At 46.6% G+C, this 20632-nt stretch overlaps 3 protein-coding genes across 3 annotated transcripts; 1 reads left to right on the top strand and 2 right to left on the bottom strand.

Moving 5' to 3' along the window:
- Window positions 1–1386: 1386 nt before the first annotated feature.
- Window positions 1387–2063, bottom strand: LOC143351524 (uncharacterized). The gene is given in 2 exon segments (XM_076783104.1): window positions 1387–1520; window positions 1523–2063. Coding segments are annotated over 2 exon segments (573 nt in total). The 5' UTR covers window positions 1962–2063.
- Window positions 2064–5654: 3591 nt separating this feature from the next.
- LOC143347526 (uncharacterized) lies at window positions 5655–7910 on the bottom strand (the record flags this gene model as incomplete). The annotated part of the gene is made up of 2 exons (XM_076776753.1): window positions 5655–5960; window positions 7515–7910. Coding segments are annotated over 2 exons (702 nt in total), but the record flags the coding sequence as incomplete, so codon positions are not given.
- Window positions 7911–19290: 11380 nt separating this feature from the next.
- LOC143347471 (uncharacterized) lies at window positions 19291–19935 on the top strand. The gene has a single exon (XM_076776668.1). The coding sequence runs from the start codon at window positions 19291–19293 to the stop codon at window positions 19933–19935; it is 645 nt and encodes a 214-aa protein (XP_076632783.1).
- Window positions 19936–20632: the final 697 nt, after the last annotated feature.

Here is a 20632-nt window from a genome sequence, read left to right as displayed (position 1 = left end):
TTTTTCCGACAGATCTCTTTTCTCTCTCTTTCTCAGCGCTAACAACACATTCCTAGAATTTGTTCCAAAACTCGAGAATTTCAGTGAAGCTAGTTTGAAAAAACACGTAAATAGCAGCGGTATACTAATCTGAACGATGGAAAATTTCCATGTCAGCACAACCATCTAGAATTACGCGAATTCAATATAGATACGGGCATCGCGGCCGAGTTTCTACGTCTCGGACTCATGCGATATTTAAACAACGAACTTTACGTACAAATCACAGGAACGGAAAAAACACGGGGGGGGGGGGGGTTGAGTTATTAAGTGCAACAAATATTATTGCACATGAGAAATAATTTACACTTAATGCATGCGTATAAGTTCATAAAATAATGTCAATGAGAGGCATCGTATAACATATTATCAGTCACAAATGCCAAGAGCTCACAATCCGCAGGAGAATTTTTATCATAATATTCGCGAAGAATTTTGTCAGCCTCACGTTTATGTACAATACTATTTCGTTTTAAAATAGTTACAAATTGTTTATATTTTTTACTGACATAGTGCGTATTTTGGCATAGCCATGAATATGCATGCTCAACGCACTGTTCCAATTCGAATAAAAATAATAATGTAGATGGTTTCATATACATACATGCATTATACAATTTTACTTGTATGAGGTTCATGTCACGCATTGTAACAACCGTAAGCACCAAATCGCAAATTCTTAACGACGCTGGAGAAGGAGTCGATTGTACATGCTGTTCGATATCCTCACGTTTCTGGATAAACGCCATCCATGTTGAGTAAGACAGCAGCAATGCATTCCCTCGAGTGCCACCAAGAATAATTTCCACGGTGGATGCAGGTCCTACGCCGATTCTAATATCCAAGTACTTGTATGCTGTGGATGTGATAGCAAACCTCCTTCCCAGTATATGAGGCGTAGAACGGTGTTTCTTGCTACTGTAACATATAGAAAAGTATGTAAAGAATGAAAAGTAAGTAATATCGATAAGAAAAAATGATAATAATACTTACTCATTACTAGCACATGCTGAATCGCAAGAAATGTAGTAATTCATTTTTTCAGAAATCGGGAACGTAGAATCCGATAGATAACATTTCACGACGATACTATCAAAACGTATGTGAATAATACTTCTTGATCCTCCGCGTTTCACGACGATACTATCAAAACGTGTGTGAATAATACTTCTTGAGCCTCCGCTTGTGGCTTTTATATGACCCATCGTCCTGGTGGGGATACTCTGGGCGGTCCTGGCTATGCTGAGAGTGGGAGGTTCCTGCTTCCTCTTCCAACTTCAGCATGTGTGGAGACACTGATCGCAATACCTTGTATATAAATTGTTTTTTCTTTATTACATACTATGTCTAAAGCGGTATTTTATAATGCCCCCATGGCAGCGTCTCGGTCGAATATGGTATAATATATCGTTTGTCATCGTACGGACTAAGAACAATTTTTGTTTCTAATATCGTGTACACTTCGTGCAACGTGGATCTATACATGATTGTTGACAAATCTTTTCAATCTCATCCATCAAACATTCCACATAATCATCAAATGTTATAGTTCGTGCTATAATATTACTCCTAATACCTTTCACCTTTTTCGTATCATTCTTACCATCGACTTGCAAGGTGTACATCTTTGCTCTCAGTCCGACAAATTCGGTCATAATCGCACCATTATTTTCATCTTTCATTAAACCTGGTACCTTCTTATTAGCAAGCGGAATACCATATCGATTACCTGTGGGATAATCGCTCGTGTCAAAACGGGCAATATCACGTATCATAAGTTGATAAATATTGTCACACTCGATGTGGTAGATTAGACTGTCTGTGTCGGTGTACATAATTTTACATTCATTGCTATGTGTTGGTAACATGTAATCGTGATAGAATTCATACAAACAAACCTTAGATATATCTAGTATGCACATACCTACATAGATTGGTCTGTTAAATTTTACGGATAGTTTACGCAGTTCGATTGCAACTAAGTTTCCCGAAAATATGCTGCGACTGTGGAAATTTGGTTTAGCGATCAGTGCCTTCGCACCGTATCTCCCTTCCAATTTCGTTACTAATTTTACATCTACATGATTACGTACATTCTCCATAGTTTTGCCAAACACTGCATTGTTCATTAACTTGTATAAATTTTTCCCAAAATCATTTGTAGCAAGAGTTCTAAACTTTGTGTTTAGTTCGATGTAATCGCGAAGCCATGGAGATTGGGAAAACTGTAATACGCGGTGAACTTCAGTTATGCGAAGGCCGTGACGAATACATTGCTGCAGATTACGGTAATTTATTACGTAACACTTCTTATCGTATAGAGTCGCGAGGAGCTTCTCTTGACGCTTGCCAGGCGGTTTATCACATGTTGGACAGAACGGTAGGTTAGTGTGTGCATCATGTAGATGCTGTGGATACACCAGGTCGACTTCCAAAATATACCCCGTCGATGAGTCTAACGCTACGACCATTACATCTGTTAAAGTAACTAAGGGACTTTAACGTGGGCCCGGATGAGGAAACAGACAGGGAGAGAAATTGTTACAAGTTTTTCAATAAATTTTTTATTACAAAAATATAAATGAACTCTTTACAAAATTATAGCAAAAAAACTAGAAACTAAAAAAGAATGATTGGTGGGTGGCTTGCTCTTTGGCCCCTTCTCCTCTTTTTTGTCTCCTTTTTTCTTATTGCTGCGAAGGCTTTCTGTAACAAAAGAATCCGCCTAATAAATACTTTTGCGGACAAGTCTACAATCGCGCGCTCGTCAGCTGTTTCTCGCGCTCCAGCGACAGTCTGATGTGCTTGGAGGGGAGAGCTGGCTGGCTATCTAGAGCTCTAGCTAGTGGACTGTATATTGTTCTCTTTCTGGTCGATGAGATTCTCTTTCTACGATCTCACCGACGCGCACAACCGGGTAGACGAGGTTTTCCTCTGTTCTACCGGGTTCTCTTCGCAATGCCACGGACGGGAAACCAAATGGAGGTTGTAAGGCTCCAAGAGGCTATATCCCGCGAGCACGCTCCCCGTGCGGGTGGCGTTTCTACACCACCCACGGAAGAGAACGTCTTGTCCTGGTTCGGCTTCCTCGACGGCAGCTCCTCAGGAGCAACCTGCGGTATGCTCACGTTGTTGCCAAGTCGGCGATTCCTTCATCAAAGGAATGCCCGGCAGCCAGCCGTGGCTACCTCGACGGAGGCTCCTATGTTCCGAGGAACTGGCCTGCGGCTCACCGGTTCCGGACTCAATCCCCTGCAATTCCAACCACCCTACGTTCACAGCCCAGTGTGGTCGACTCACAGCTGGTAGTGGGTGTAGCGATGGAAGGAAGGCTCTTCGAACCCTTTGCTCCACCGTACGCTTAGGCTCTACTTATTGTCCCCTCACAACGGTATATTGGAGCGGGTTCTCCGACGCCCGATGCACGGAGAGCACCACGAAGTGATATCCTTCCTGAATATCTATCTTCCGGTTGCTCCTACGCCGTATAGCTCTAATCTGGTCGTTGAAACTTTCCACCCCACCGGTCGGTGTACTCTCAGTGGTACACAGGACGAGTGATTCCCGTGGGTTTCGTACGACCTCTACGAACGGTGAACTACCACTAGGTGATACCAGTATGTCGGCATCAGCCTTCCAGTAGCTCCAACCGGATAATTGGAAAAAGACTCAAGGCGATCCACACCGAATCTCCAACGTCGCAGTCGCGTCCACGAACTGCAACGTTCAATCACAATCCTGCGTCTACGATCGCTTCATACTCGGCGTGCCTTGCGATCGCTGCAACGTCAGGCAGATTGTCCTTTTTCTGGGGAAAATCTCAAGTCGCTATGACGAGATTTTTCAATAAATTGTTTGTCCGCAAACTGATTCTATTACGAGGAGCGAGATCGACTCATTCTCTTCGGAGCTCGTAGGTAAATGGGAGCGCGACCCTCCCATGGTCCGCTCTCGATCGCCGACGGCTCAAGAATGAACCGTGACGATCTCCAAGCAGTGACGACCGCGGCCGGCTCCGTCGCGCAAGCGCAGAACCGGGTAGCGACGCCTCGCGCTGCTGGGCCTGGGCTGCTACGCGCTGCGTGGCCACGGCGCGGCGATGCCGCGTTTCGTCTATCGATCTTTCTCCGATAGATCCCTTTTCTCTTTCTTTCTCAGCGCTAACAACACAATTCCTAGAATTTGTTCCAAAACTCGAGAATTTCAGTGAAGCTAGCTTGAAAAAACACGTAAATAGCCGCGGTATACTAATCTGAACGATGGAAAATTTCCATGTCAGCACAACCATCTAGAATTACGCGAATTTTAATATAGATACGGGCATCGCGGCCTAATTTCTACGTCTCGGACTCACGCGATATTTAAACAATATCTATATCTTTGTTGTTGGCCTATTGAATATTGGCGTATGGTAATGGTTGACATATTGCCCAGCCGTACAAATTATTTACATCGAAATACATTAGATATGATGACGGTTGCGATGGATCATACGACTGCATGTACTTGTTGTTGGCTCGTGCACGTGTGTTGGAACATTGACCTAAACCACCGCGTATACCACGTTCGTTGAATAGAATCATGTCGATATCGGTAAGAAGTTCAAAATTGATACGTGTATGCTTCAGCATGGCATCCCACGTAAAACCAGGCAGAGTATAATAATGCGCGAGATCGAGTCCGTAACTTGTGATGCAATTATTGCGAAAATTTTCAAAAATATCAGCCAACAGCGAGACATCAGTCTTTAGATACAAATCGCTATACTTGCCGAGCGTTTGAATTAAGAACCGAGTCCACATGTTGACGGCGTACACGTAATCGTTTTCGGATACTGTATCACCAGTCAAGGAGCTGTAAAATGAATTACGCGATGGCAAACATGATTGCTCCAACTTTTCGATACAGTCAATGTACTCATACGGAAACACGCCCTTCCGTGTCAATAAATCAAAATCTTCCGCAGATAACTTTTGAAACTCGGATCGTATAATTTGAAGATGATCTTTACTCAGAAAAGATACCAATTTTTCAAGACTTGTATCTAAAAAGTTAAACGAATCCATGAATTGCAATTTTATGCATCTGCGCGAGTTCGATTCTTCATCCGTGTTTTCAATGTATTTTGTTAATGAAATATACTTTTCTTTTGTTATTGGCAATACAGTGATGTCAACCTCGAATGCTGTGGCTATCACCTTGATAATAAAATGTGAATCATAACCAGATAAATTGTAATAGATCACGGGAATGACAAACGCGTCTTTATAATTTAGATTGTGATTTGAATGCGCGGGTCCTTTGTATCGACCGGTCAAATGACAATGATCGCGTACCTGCTTGTCATCTCGCGCAGACGGTGTTTCGCATATGTGACAGTGTGTTGCAGTATTAAAATTTTGCAATTATTCAGTTGATAAATTTTCCATGGTCACATTGGTCGATAAAATGGACTTTACACGATGTGACAAATCTTGGAGTTGTTTCACAAACCATGACACGCAATCAGGATCACGACGACATTGAAACGTAGATAACGAGTCGTCGTACGAGCACCGCACATAATATCCCACACTAAATACTCGATGATGCTGGTACGTGTATCTTGATGTTCCTCAATCAGTATCTGCTTTTCCCAGGATGCATGCCAGATCGGCATACACAATAAACCGAACACGCTCTTTCCTGTTGTAGTTACTGAAGCTAAGCGACTTGCTGTCATCATCATTTGGTAATATGATTGCACAATCACTAATCTTCTCACAATCCATGGTGTGAGCTTCCAGCTTCTCATTCGAACTAAAGTAGTGCAAGCATATGTTCTTGATCCACGCGAAATGTCCCACGTCGTTTGCTCCTTCTAAATACAACAAATTAACATGCCTTTCCATCTTCTTATCGGCGACTCGTATCGGTAACACCTTCTTTTTCTCAATGTGTTAGAAACTAAGGGTTTTAACCGGCGTCCGGACGAGGGAAATACTAGGGAAAGTGAATAATAAGTTTTTATTGTTTGTAATTTTCGCTTGTCGCTCTGCGACTAGCCTTTTATTTTATAAAGTTAACAAAAAAATGAAAAAAATAAAAAATATAAAATTAGAAAAAAAATTATTATATTTTTTGATCTGGCCGGGGGTGGCTTCACCGACGTAACCCCGTCTGGGATGGACCTTGATTGCTGTAACAAAGGTTCGTTCGGATTAAATATGTGCGTACACGTATCGTAAACACACGCTCGTCAGCTGTTTGCCTCGCTCTCCTAGCGACTATCGGTGCGCTGGTAGGGGGAGATCAGCTGTCGTTTAACGTGGATCAGTGGACTGTAAATTTGTACTTGTTCGCTGATAATTATTTATTGAAATTATCAGCGAGACTTTTACCCTGAACGGAAGAGAATTCACTCGTATCTGTCGGGGGCGACTTTGCCACGGACGGGTCACCAAATGGAGGTCGTAAAGCTCTAAATGGGTGGATCCCGTGAGCATGCTCTCCGTGCGGGTGACGTAGGAACGTCGTGCGAGGTGATTTCCTGCGACACGGTAATATTACTGCACGGCGGCCGTTTTTACCGGGGACCGTGACAGTAAAGTGTCCTTTGCTAAAAATCCCTCGCGGGTCCAACCGCACTATAAAGCCTACCCGGCGACCGTGTTGCACGGGGACCGTATGTGGTAGGCGGCGTGACGGAAGGTGAGGTGACCTTGAACCCGAACTCCTCCGGAGGTTGTACGGTCGACTCGTACACCGACGTGTTTCTGGAGAGGGTTTTTCAGCGACCTTTGCACGAAGAGCACTCCACGAGGCGGTACCGATTCAACGGTATGACCTTTGGAAGGCTCCAAAGCCGTATAGCTTTAAAGGGATTCTGGGTGGGTGCACCCTGAGTCCCTTACGTCGCGGTCGCGGCAACGACTGCAACGTACAATCCTTCCTAGTGAAGGAGGTCGTGCCACGCGCAGCGTGTATTACGACCTCTCTTTTGTCGCAGGTAGATTGCGATGGGAAAACTCTAACCGCAGCAACGGTGATAATTCTTTAAAAAACAAGTCCAATCGTATGTGCGAGTCCATACTTGAGGAGCGAGATCGTCAGGGATCCGCTCCCGTTCGCAATCGGCTCGTGAATAATAACGAATATCGTTGCGGATCGACAGACGAAGACTCGGTCGCGCCTTGTCGTCGCGATGCGGCGCTGCCGAATTCAGCTGTCGATCTCTTTTCAATATATCATACGGTTCTCTCTCTCGACGCTGACGTCACGATACCGTTTAAATCGGTGCGAAGCGAATCTTCGCGTGAGGTCTGCGTACAAAAACACATAAACGGCCGCGGTTTTAAATCGTCCGAACGTTCAACGAACCTGACGAACGCTTAACCTTCCGCAGTGTCACGGACACAAACGGATACGGGAATCGTAGCCGAGAATTTAATATTTCAGACGAACGCGATTTTAAATAGTTTTTAACATATTTAAACACAATGGTATAGACGTTGATGGAGATGTTCAAACTTTTTAATTTGGTTCAATGCCATTGGAAATTCAATATCTTTGATATTCAACATTGTTGTATAATGAGGATATGAGGATGCCCGATATACGTGACTTTCGGCTGGATGCAGGGCAGCCACCACCGACCACGCGAAACACGCATTGTCCGTCGAGCGTACGTTGATTACAGCTTTCTTTAGTTGTATCTCTCGCGGTAATTGCATGGTACATCCCACATGCATTGGCATAAATTTATTTACATTAACAATTAAATTAAGTATACGTGACAGTGCCCACCCACTATCGCGTTCCTGAAACTCGTCTAAGGATGCTAGAATGGGTTCGATGACGCGCAAATCATACCATTCGTGTAGGTCAGATAAGCGAAATGTTCACAGTTTTTTGTGTTAACACTTTTGTTTGCACGTTTGTTACCAGCCACAAATTCACCGTTAAGTATAGTATTTATTTTTACACTGTCATGTTTCAGCACAATGTTCCGCACATGATCGAGTACAATGTCTCTCGCATCTTCGAGAAAATTGCGAGGCTCAATGTGGTTAGAATTTATTACGACACCGATCAATATGCGATTAACGAAAGCTGTATCAATTTCTCGCCATCTGAGTCTTGCACTGTGTCCAGCACCCACATGTACAAATCGATTGCGTGTCGAATCTTTCAGGCTTTCCAATTTAGCGATATGGGCAATCAATGATTGTTTTTCACCGATTGAGAGTCGCAATCTCTTGGTTCGGCTTCGTTCCTACAAAGAATTGAGATAATCGTCAAATCGATGTTCCCATATATTGTATTCTTCCATCGACCTTAATTGTGCAGCCTAATCGTACAGCTCCTGCTCTTGATGATTCATACGGCCCTTTTTGTGTTGACGTGTACACTGATGCACACGATATATCACAAAATCTGTGCTCCGATGATGCTCTCGATGAGTTTCGCGATATATTAAAGAAATCTGTGTCCACGATTGTAATGTTATACGTTTTTGCACAAAAAAATCTATGTCCCGATGATGCTTTCGGTGATGTTCGTGATATATTATAGAAATTTGTGTCCGCGAGTACAATGTTATACGTTTTGCTGAAGCTGCATTTTTGCATGTGCTCAGTCTAATCTAAAAACGTCTTGCAAAAAAGTTGCATTCTTCGCAGAAAGAAGAGAAGGGGAACAATGTGTACGTAAAATGGATAAGACACAATAACTCACACAATTCGTGGATCCATAAAAGTAATATTCTGTAATCTAGTTATTCTCTGCTTTAAAAGTATTGCGTACTGTGCGTGTACGTAAAATGATCTATGCCGCGAAGAATGTTATCTGCATCCGTCTGCATCGTCTGCGATTACAATGTTATATATTCTGCAGAGGTTGCGTTTCTTGCACGTGTTCATGGGAATCTAAAACGCGTTGTAAAAGTTATAAAAACTCCTCTCCCCCCGCTATGCATCACTCGCGCAGCGCAATATTCAGACGAGAAAATACAAAAACAATTTTACAACTATTTAAAAAAAAAAAATTGAATAGTATTGTACATAAACGCGAGAGCTCATAAAAGCCTCCTTCTTTCCCGCACCTACGGCGATGCTCTCGATATATTACAAAGAATCTGCATTCGCGAATGCAATGTTATACGTTTTTGCAGAAATTGCGTTTATGCATGTGTTCAGGATAATGTAAAACGCAATTAAATATATCATATTTGTTAAAGTAGCATATAATTCCATTCCCACCTTCTCTTTACCAACCTCTGATAATTACTTCTGATAATTACCCCTTCTCTTTTACCAAAGACATCTAATTTATTTAACTCTTCTCTTTTACCAACCTCAAGCAATTACGTATTCCTCTCACTAACCTCTGGTAATTTACCAACCGCTAATACTAATTACTCACCACCGATACTAACTACCGACCATTGATAATATATACCGACCTCTGATACTAATTACCGACTGTCGGTAATAGTTACTGACCCCCCACACTAGCACACGGGCCTATGCCCCCACACTTCACCCCCGGCGGGTCCATCACGGACCACCTCAGTCGGCGCATGCCCCCCCCCCAACACCCCCACACCCTAGATCACCCCGGAATGCCCCCCCCCCCGCGGAGCACGGCTTAGAACTCTCCCTACTCACCCACTCTACTGTTTTCTTACTTGCTTACTGCTTGCTGACTAGCATACTGCCTGCTTAGTAGCCTATTGCCTGCTTACGAGTTTATTGCTTGCCTACTTGCTTACTGCTTGCTTACTAGCTTACTGCTTGCTTACTGTTCTAGCGCCTTCTTACTGGCCTACTGCTGCTTACAAGCTTACCGCTTGCTTACTAGATTATTGCTTGCTTACTAGCTTACGCCTTGCTTTCTAGCTTACAGCTTGCTTCCTAGCTTACTAATTGGTTACTAGATTACTGCTTGCTTTCTAGCATACTGCTTGCTTATTAGTTTACTGCTTGCTTTCTAGCATGCTGCTTGCATATTAGCTTACTGTTTTCTTGCTTAGAGCTCGCTTACACGCTAACTGCTTGCTTAGTAGTCTACTGCATTGTTACTAGATTACTGCTTGCATTCTTGCTTACTGGTTGCTTACTAGCTTACTGTATGCTTGATTCGTGCTTGCTTGCTAGCTTACTGCTGGCTTAGTAGCCTACCGTTTACATTTTTTTTTTTTCGTGGGGAAAATCTTCGTAAGACTCCCTCGCACCCCTTGGGGAGAGGTGGGAGGGGTGTGTGAGATTCCCCGTGCCCATGGAATGACGGGCGCGGGACCTACCCACTAAAAACCCCACGGTGATCCTTCCCCACGATTTGAGAGCATACTTCCGGTATCCTCCCCGTGCCTGCTCTGTGCGCCCATCCACTGGGGGACAAAAGGGCCCCCCGGCTGTCACGCTATCTCATGGCGGCAGTACGAGGTCACTCCGTCCCGCCGCCATACATCTCGGGGCCGCGTTCAGTGGCGGCTGCGAGCCCCAATTCGCAACCGCCCGCTACCCCACTTCTACCCCTCGGCAGCTGGTGGCTCCTTGCCGTACCATACCACCGAGGGTGCCTCCCGATGCGCCTGACCGGAATTAGGGTGGCACTCCCAACCCCATCCGGTCCGGCCCTGAGCCTCGTGGCTGGAGGAGGCTCCCTTCAGGAACCCCCTCCCAGCCAGGGTTATCCGCCACGCCGCGGGAGCCGACCACGACGCCCGGCGCCTGGGCGACGCCCTCTCGCTACCACACGAGCGCGAGCCTCAGCACGCCGCTGAAGCTGGCGTTCCCTGCCCGCGGCCCCCTTCTGCAACATTACGCTCTCGCAAACGGAGGACACGGCCCTCCACTTCCGCTCGCTGCCGAGCATGGCGCGCACCATGCCCGGCAGCGAGACATCCCGCCCGACGACGCTGACCAGGACACGCAGCAACGCGCCGTCGGCTCCTTCCCTATCCGGCACAGGTATCTCTCGATGATGCCATGCCCGTACACCTGTGCGATCCGGTAAGTGAGGCTTCCATGGCCTCTGCCCAGCTACTCACTCAGGAGTGGCCGAACAGCACCGATTGTCCGGTGCCCCGCGGTTGGCAGAGCCGACCGCTCCTGCCACGCGATCATCATGAACTGCCGGGCCTGGCGCGTCAAATCGCCCCAAGCAGGTTCCTGCGCTCCCGGAACCGCCCCCCCCCCCGCGCGACGGTTGACGCGGTGACGATACAGCACCGCGTGCGATCGCGCGAGAAGGTCCATGGGCAGCATCCCCACAAGAACCGTCGCGCCTCATGCGACACGGTCCGGTACCCGCGGACGACCCGCAACGCCATCCGTCTCTGCACCCGACGCAGCATCGTCATGCTGCGCCGGGAGGCCGCCAGGTCGTCCGCCCAGACGGGGGCCCCGTAAAGGGCCACCGACTGTACCATTGCCACATAGAGGCGGCGCACTCTGCCAGCCGGGCCCCCCAGGTTGGGTAGGATTCGGCCTAAAGCCGCGACCATCCCCTCCAACCTGGGGACCAGGCAACGGAAATGCTCCTCGAAGCGCCAGTGGCTATCGAGGATCAGCCCCAGATACCTCATCTGGGGTTTCACCTCGATATCAGCCTCAGCTACCCGGATCAGAGGGGGTGGCGGATCCTGCCGAGGTGAATGGAAAGCTATCACCTCGGTCTTATGGACCGCCACCGTCATCCCCATCCCCCTGATCCTACCGACGACGCGCTGCGCCCCCTCCTCCGCGAGACGCTTGGCCCTCCCCCAGTGCGTCCCGACGTCCAGCACCAGTGTGTCATCTGCATAACACACGGCGCTGACGCCGTCGGGGAGATCGCCCCGTAACACCTTATTGTACGCGACGTTCCACAGGAGTGGCCTGAGGACCGACCCTGCGGAACGCCGCAGTACACCTCCCTCCGCATATCTTTATCCCGCCCCGGATACTTGATCCACCTGCCGCAGAGATAATCACCGACGACTGCCCTGAGATAAGGGGGGACCCGATAATTTTCGAGCCCCCTCATAATCTCTTCCCAGGGGAGGGTGTTAAAGGCGTTGGCAATATCCAAGGATACTGCCAAAGCCACCCCTCCCCGGGAGACGGCCGACCCCGAGAGGACCCTGACGCGACCTATCGCGTCGACGTCGATCGACCCTCCCCGAAATCGTACTGGCAGTCGGTCAGATCGGGGGCACACCGCGACAGGTGCTCGACGAGGCGGGCGGCAATCATGCGCTCGAAGAGCTTGCCCACCTCGTCGAGGAGACAGATGGGCCGGTATGCGGAGGGAGACTCTGCGGGCCGACCCGTCTTCCGGAGGGGGACCATCCTCGCCACTTTCCAACTAGGGGGGAATCGCCCGTCCCTCAGGCATCAGTCAATCAACCGCCTGAGGTCGGCCCCAAGGACACTCTGGGTCAAAACCCAAACCCGGCTGGGCACACCATCCGGCCCCGGGGCCGTGTTACGCGCCCCGAGCTGTTTAATGGCCGTGGCCAGCTCCCCCTGCGTGACCCCCAGCTCGGCCGCCCACTCAATTGGGACAGCTGACGCCGCCGGAGGACGTCATCCTCCCTCCCCAATTGAAAAGAGAGTATTGACCACGTCCTCCAGCAGTCGAGTTACAGCTTGCTTACTAATGTAAAGCTTACTAGCTTACTGCTTGCTTCTAGCTTAGTGTTCACTAGCTTACTGCATGCTTTTTAGCTTACTGCATGCTTACCGGCCTACTGATTTCTTGGTTAGGGGCTTGCTTACTCGCTGTCCGCCGGCTTACTAGCTTACTGCTTTCTTACTAGCTTACTGCTTGCTATCTAGCTTACTGGTGGCTATCTAGCGCACTGCCTTCTTACTGACTTACTGTTTCCTTACCTGCTTACTGCTTACTCGCTCACTGCCTACTACTGCTTGCTTACTAGCGCCCTTACTAACTTGCTGCTTGTTTACTAGCATCCTGCTAGCTTACTCGGTTAATGCTCGCTTTCTAGCTTACTGCTTGCTTACTAGCTTACTGCTTGCTTACTAGCTTACTGCTTTCTCACTAGATTACTGCTTGCTTACCAGCATTCCGCTTGCTTTCTATCTTACTGCTTACTAGCTTACTGATTTCTTACTAGCATACCGTATGCTTTCAATCTTACTGCTTACTAGCTTACTGCTTCCTGACTAGCATACTGCTTGCTTACTAGCTCACTGATTTCCTACTAGCTTACTGCCTCCTTCCAAGAATATTGCTTGCTCAGTGGCTAACTGCTTGCTTACTAGCCTATTGCTTGCTTACTAGCTTACTGCTTGCTTACTAGTTTACTGTTGACAGATCTTGTGCTTGCTTATTCGCTAACTCCTTGCTTACTAGCTTACTGCTTGCTTTCTGGCTTACTGTTTACTAGCTTACCGCTTGCATACTGGCTTACTGCTTGCTTATTCGCTAATTACAAGCTTAATAGCTCACTGCTTGCTTACTAGTTTACTGTTGACTTGCTAATCGCTTGCTTACTAGCTTATTGCATTACTACTAGCTTACTGTTGACTTGCTAATCGCTTGCTTACTAGCTTATTGCATTACTACTAGCTTACTGTTGACTTGCTTAGTGCTTGCTTACTCGCTAACTGCTTGCTTACTCGCTAACTGCTTGCTTACTAGCTTATTGCTTGCTTACTAGCTTACTGCTTGCTTACTCGCTAACTGTTGATACGCCTTGTGCTTGCTTACTCGATAACTGCTTGCTTACTCGCTAACTCCTTGCTTACTAGCTTATTGCTTTACTGCTAGCTTACTGTTGACTTGCTTAGTGCTTGCCTACGCGTTAATTGCTTGCTTACTCGCTACCTGCTTCCTTACTTGCTTACCGCTTGCTTAATAGGTTACTGTTGTCTTGCCCAGTGCTTGCATACTCGCTCGCTGCTTGCTTACTAGCTTACTGCTTGCTTTCTGGCGTACTGATTTCTTATTAGCTTACTGCATGCTTACTAGATTACTGCTTGCTTACTAGCTTACTACTTTTGTTAGGAAACCCAATAGTGTACGATGTATGGCGGCTAATAGTGGCGTGCTACTTATATTAATGAGAGGAAAGTTAGAAATGTTTTGGTTTATTATATCAGTCTCTAATTTGTGTTGCTCCGTTTCAGTTTCTTCAATCGTTTATCGTTTCAGTTCCTACAGCTATTTCAAAAATCTCAATAATATACAATATTTTAAATGTATTATGTTGTAAACGCTGGTGTATAATGTGATGACATATAAAGAGAAGAAAAATGTACAAGGGAGCGCGAGAGGAGTGCGGGAGGCATTTGGGGTTAATTTGTCCGTCGGAAACGAGATTGAAAGCGTCTCGCGGATTGGCGGATTGGATAGAAATCCCGCGTCGTCGGCATTCTTTCCCATGCCCACGGATAAGTCTGTCGTAAGCGGCATCCCAGGCACGGTAGACCAAAGGGGAAAAACGTGAGCGTCTTCCCAAAAACAAGGTCCACGTGCACGGTAGGCCTATCAGGTCGTGCCGAGACCGTTAGGCTGAGCGATGCGCGAGACGAGCACTGCAACAGTGAGGTAGGGAGGATGAAGGCGGTTCCGCGTCAGTACGCGTCGAGGATTCATTCGTGTCTGAGTTTTCGTATCGACAACACTCTTTCCCCGGCGCTCCTATCGCGCTCCTCTTAAATATAGGATTTGTTCATTTGAGTGAGACGACAATAAACCTTTTTGTTAATCAACCTATTGGATTTTTTGTTGGCCTGCTCTTATCCTGGGTTAGTCCTTATAATATTTTGGTGCTGAAGCCCGGGACATATCTGGGTAACTCCAGGATAGAGCGGCCGTTGCATTTGGAAGTGAGTGATAGTTATTTGATTTATAATTGAGTAATGCCGCCGAAGAGGAGAAGACGCTCTGCTACACGCGGAGACAAGTCTGGTCCGCCGAAAGAGAAAAAGTCTCCAGTGGACAGAGGAGATCTTGTGACATCGTAATGTGAGCTGCCATGCACCAGGACTTCGCCTTGGATTTCGACATCACCTGTTCCAAGTTCCAGCAGGAATTTGGATTCTCAGAACCAGTCACCACTGCGGGCAGTAGACGAACGGCAGGTTATCGCTGAATCGCCTGATGGATCTACAAGAGCTGTCGCGTCTGGTCGGGTTAACAGCGGTAATACGACGGAGCAAGGAGTCAACAATTGTCTTCACAGCACGATGTTACCCGGCAGATCGGATTCTGATGCGCTGCTAGTTGCTAACCCGGCGGTGCGCATAGCAGAAGCCATCGAAAAAACTTAGTGACGATACGAGAAGCTTCGGTTGGCGAAGGGAGTTACCGTCTTGTAAATCGACTAAGTTCGGCGAAGAGCTTGCCGAGCTTCAGCGGCGATCCGGTCGAATGCTTACACTTTAAGGAAGCATATGAGCTATCGTCTGAACTAGGTGGGTTTGGCGAGCGTGAAAACATGACGCGATTGTTCGAAGCCTTGAAAGGTGAGGCTCGCGAGGCCGTGATCATGCTTTTAGCAACCACTCGCAACACAAAGGACGTTATGCGCACGCTCGAGTTACATTTCGGAAATAAAACCGTCGTTGCCGATAGGGTGTCATACCAAATAAAACAGTTGCCTCATTTAGACTCAGGAAACATTAGTATCACGTAGTTCGCGACAAAAGTAAAGAATGCTGTTGCCGCATTCAAATCGTTAGAGCTCACTGGGTATTTATATAGTTTTGATTTATTGAAGAGTGTGGCCGGTAAACTCGGCCTTGAAATACGCGTTCAATATGTATTCGGCGGAGGAGAATGCAAAAGAAACAAGTTTAGAAAAGTTGGCTAATTTTATGTTTCGCTAGGCAGAGCTAGCGGTGTCAGCTGGTATATTTAACCTGGAATCGGTCCCCTATACTACGGGTGAGAGCTACAGGGCACCGGTAAGAAGATCCCGTTGTTCAAAGATTGCCACCTCGCTTACAATTGCAAACGAGACTCGTAGAGAACCAAATTCTACAGGCACGAACAGAGTCCGGACGGGTTGTGCATTTTGCCAAAGACTAAATCCCACCTCCGCAGCCTGCACACGCTTTTTAAAGGAACCGGTGGAGATTCGCTGGCGTCTGGTGAGAAAATTGCGATTGTGCATTAATTGTTTAAAACCGGGACACGTACTGAACGACTGTAGAGCTGAAAACTGTTCAGTGTGCCAAGTACGGCATCATTCACTTCTACATATAATGAGATCGGCTACAAGGCATGAAGGAAGATACAGGAAGGTCGACAAGCCAAGTAATGCTCCAGAGCAAGTAGGAACTGCCCCAACGTCCGCCAGCAATAATAAAAGTTGACTCTCCACGACACACACGCTCCTGAAAGTAATCCTGTGCACGTATGCAGCTCGACAGGTTCCATAGATACTTACGCGCTGCTAGATGAAGGATCGACCGTTACACTGGTCGATAAGAAGTTAATGCGGCAGATAGGAGTAAGAGGCACTAGAATAAATGTTGCGTTAAAAGGAATAAACGACCACGGTGCTGTCACCACAAGCTGCGAAAAGGTCAGCGTTTTGGTGCACGGGTCTTCCGGTTCCCACTTCGTTCAACATGCATTAACCGTGCAAGATCTAAGCCTACCCATCCAATCTCTTCCCAATAACCTTGTGAAACACGTGAAGGAGTCTAATTGAGTAGAGTTGCTCCCTTATAAAGAAGCGCAGCCAAAGTTGCTTTTAGGCCAAGACCATTAGCAATCGATAGTGACCCGCGAGTTGCAAGAAGTGAAGGGCCACAATCTTGCGTTATCGCGGTCTCTTTTAGGCTGGACTGTACATGGGTTGGTACGACCCCGATCAGACTGGAATAAAACCTCGATCGCGAGCTCAATAAACGGAGCGGACGTGTTCAGTATCGGACAGTGTAACGACAACAAAGGGCTCGACGAATTGATCAGGCTTTACTTTCAGTTAGATGATTTTGGTGTTCGTGTGGATATGCGGCCTAAAAGTATTCATGATCATGCCCTGACTACATTGAAGGAGATAAGTTGTTACGTGGGAGATGCATGGGTAACAGGGTTATTGTGGAATTCAAACAGCACGCCAAAGATTGAAAGTATTACTACCGCGAAGAAAAGGCTTTCTTCGTTAGAAAGAAATTGGATCGGAATCCAGACTATGTCTCACTTTATTACAAAGAGATGGAGAGACTTATTAGAGACGGGTACGCCGAAAAGGTAGAGAAAAACACTCAAAATACGCTTGTTTGGTACCTGCCGCATTTCGGTGTGCAGAATGCGAGTAAGCCAGGAGAGCTGAGAATAGTTTTTGACGCCGCTGCCAAGACAGCTGGTATTTGTTTCAACGACCATCTCGAGTCCGGGCCGGATCTTTTGCAACCGTTGTCGGGCGTGTTATTACGTTTCCGACAGTATGCTGTTGTGTGTAAGGCAGATATTAAGGATATGTTTTTGCGCGTGAAAGTGAGAAAGGAAGATCGAGAAGCACAAAGATTTTTATGGCGCGGTCGCAATCGAGAGAACGAGCCCGAGATTTTTGCAATGACATGCTTAATTTTTGGTGCGAAGTTCTCACCTGGTAGTGCGATATATGTTAAAAATCGGAACGCGGAAGATTATATTCATTCTCAGCCAAATGCGTATAGAAGTATCACAACTAATAGTTACATGGATGATTATTTGGTCAATCGGAAATCCACGCAAGAGTTGATAGATTCGGTTCCAGAGGTAACGAGAATAAATGCGCGAGCAAGTTTCGAGATGCACGGCTGGGCCAGTAACGATGGGACGGTGAAGGAAGCTGCGGCGATAGGGAAACCGGTAAAAGAATGAGTAGAAATGAGATTCTGTGACCGAGGGGGAAAGAAGGTTCTAGGTCTTTATTGGGGTACGAGGTTAGACCAGTTAGGGTTTAGAGTCGATATGAACAAAATTCCCGCGGAGGTGGCACACAGACGCAGGAAACCGACGAAGCGTGAATATCTTCGCGTCATTATGTCGATATTTAACCTCCTTGGGTTTCTGGTACCTTTCACGATAAAGTCGAAAATATTAATGCAGAAGATTTGGCGTAGTGGGATTGGATGGGATGAACCGTTGCAGGATGAAGAGAATATTGGTTGGCTATCGTGGTTACAGACACTGCAGGTTGTAAACGGAAATCGCGTCCCGCATTGCCTTGTAATAACAGTTTCTGGGCATTTATTGGCGCAGCTGTATGTATTCCGTGACGCGAGTTCGGAAGCGTATGCTGCTACAGCTTACATAAGGATCGAAATGGAGAAAGCTCCAACAAGTACAATCTTAATAATGGCAAAGTCAAGAGTAGCGCCTTTGAAGCCACTTTCCGTTCTGCGTTTAGTGTTGCAAGCTGCACTGTTTGCAGCAAGATTAACTAACACTATTATTGAAGAACTGGATATTGAGTTTCATCGACGCTTCCTATGGTCCGATTCGACAACCGCATTGAGATGGATAAAAGGGGAGCCGCGTACTCGATAAGTGTTTGTAGCTCATCGTCTCGGAGAAATTGGAGAGATCACGAAGAGCTCAGATTGGCGATGGGCCCCCTCAAGAGAGAACCCGGCAGATATCGCGACGCGCTGGAATAATGGAGCGTTTTGTGATTCCACCAGCTGGTACTTTGGGCCGGAGTTTTTGCGGAAATCGGAACGTTACTGGCCAGTAGAGAAACCACTTGATGAGAAACAGAAAGCAACGATAGACGAAACGGAAGCGCGCAAAACGTTTGTACACACTATAAGTCTCACGAACCAGCTGGTTTTTCACTAGCGATCAACATTTTGGGATGGCAGGGTTTATTGATTGTGGCTAGGCGAGTACAATCAGCCGTAAATCGCTGGAGAGGGAGACCACGCAATCCGATTTCCGTGGAAAGCATCGTAGCTGCAGAACGATATAAGTATCGCAAGATTCAGGCCGATCACTTCAGTGAAGAACTAAGTGCGATCAAAAATAACAAACCAGTAAGTAAAGTTAGCAAAATAGCAAATCTACGGCCTTATATAGACGAATGCGGTATTTTAAGAGCGAGCGAAGCTGAATTTAATAATTACCCGATAATTCTTGAGGGCAAGCACTCCGTGACTAGAATGCTCATACCATCGGCGTTTCTATCATGGCAGTAATGAAGCTATTGTCAACGAGCTCCGTCAAACCTTGTATATAATAGGTTTAAGAAAGGTCTTGCGCTCGATTGTCAGTAGATGTTTAATATGCCGTCTACATCGTGCCAAACCTCAAGCACCGGTTATGTCTACGCTATTAGTGGGGAGACTAGCATACAGACAGAGACTGTTCAGCCACTGTGGAATGGATTATTTCGGACCCATGTCGGTTAAAATCGGCCGACGTAGGGAGAAATGCTGGAGAGTTCTTTTTACGTGTCTTACTACGAGAGCCATACACGTAGAGCTGGCCCACAGCTTGAGTGCAAGTTCAGCAATTATGGCTTTGCAGCGGTTGGCTTCCCGGAGAGGTTCTGCCGTTGCTGTGTATAGTGACAACGGCACGAATTTCAAGGGCGATTGCAAGGAGCTTAAAAAAGCTATCGCCGAACTGGATAGAGAGGAACTGCAAGAATATACATTGGTACACGAAATAAAATGGGTATTTAACCCACCGGATGCTCCACATATGGACGGCGCGTGGGAGCGCCTCATAAGATCGGTGAAAACTGTACTACACGTGGTACTACGCGAACAAGCTCCATCCGAGGAAGTACTGTACACGTTATTGACCGAAATAGAGCATTCGGTCAATTCGCGACCCTTAACGCATGTTCCTGTTGATCCGCGGGATCGCGAGGCACTCACGCCTAATCATCTTCTGATCGGCACATCCTCTGGAAGTATAGTGTTAGGAAGATACGAGCCGCGATCCGCATGTTTACGATAACAGTGGAGGACAGCTCAACGTTTTGCCGACAGCTTCTGGAATCGTTGGTTACGGGAATATCTACCGTCAATAATGAGAAGACCTAAATGGACGATAGACGAGAAGGATTTAGAAAAAGGTGATCTGGTGCTTATAATGGACACGCAGCCGCCACGGAATCAGTGGAAAACAGGAACCATCGTCCAAACATACCCTGGATGGGACAGTGTAGAAAGAGTGGTAAAGGTACATACACCGCTAGGCGACTTTACGCGTCCGGTACACAAACTGATACGATTATTAGGTGGGAGTGAAGTACAAAATCCGTGATTTTGTACGAGGGGGAGAGTGTTAGGAACCCCAATAATATACAAAGTATGGCGGCTACTAGTGGCGAGCTACTTATATTAATGAGAGGAAAGTTAGAAATGTTTTGGTTTACTATATCAGTTTATAATTTGTGTTTCTCCGTTTCAGTTTCTTCAACCGTTTATCGCTTCAGATCGTACAGCTATTTAAAAAATCTCACTAATATACAATATTGTAAATGTATTATGTTGTGAACGCTGGTGTGTAATGTGATGACATATAAAGAGAAGAAAAATGTACAAGGGAGTGCGAGAGGAGAGCGGGAGGCATTTGGGGTCAATTTGTTCGTCGGAAACGAGATTGAAAGCGTCTCACGGATTCGCGGATTGGATAGAAATCCCGCATCGTC

This window comes from Colletes latitarsis, chromosome 2 (assembly GCF_051014445.1).
Source record: "Colletes latitarsis isolate SP2378_abdomen chromosome 2, iyColLati1, whole genome shotgun sequence".
Lineage (NCBI taxonomy): Eukaryota > Metazoa > Arthropoda > Insecta > Hymenoptera > Colletidae > Colletes > Colletes latitarsis.
Note: the sequence above shows the minus strand (reverse complement) of the source record. Positions and strands in the feature narration are given on the sequence as shown.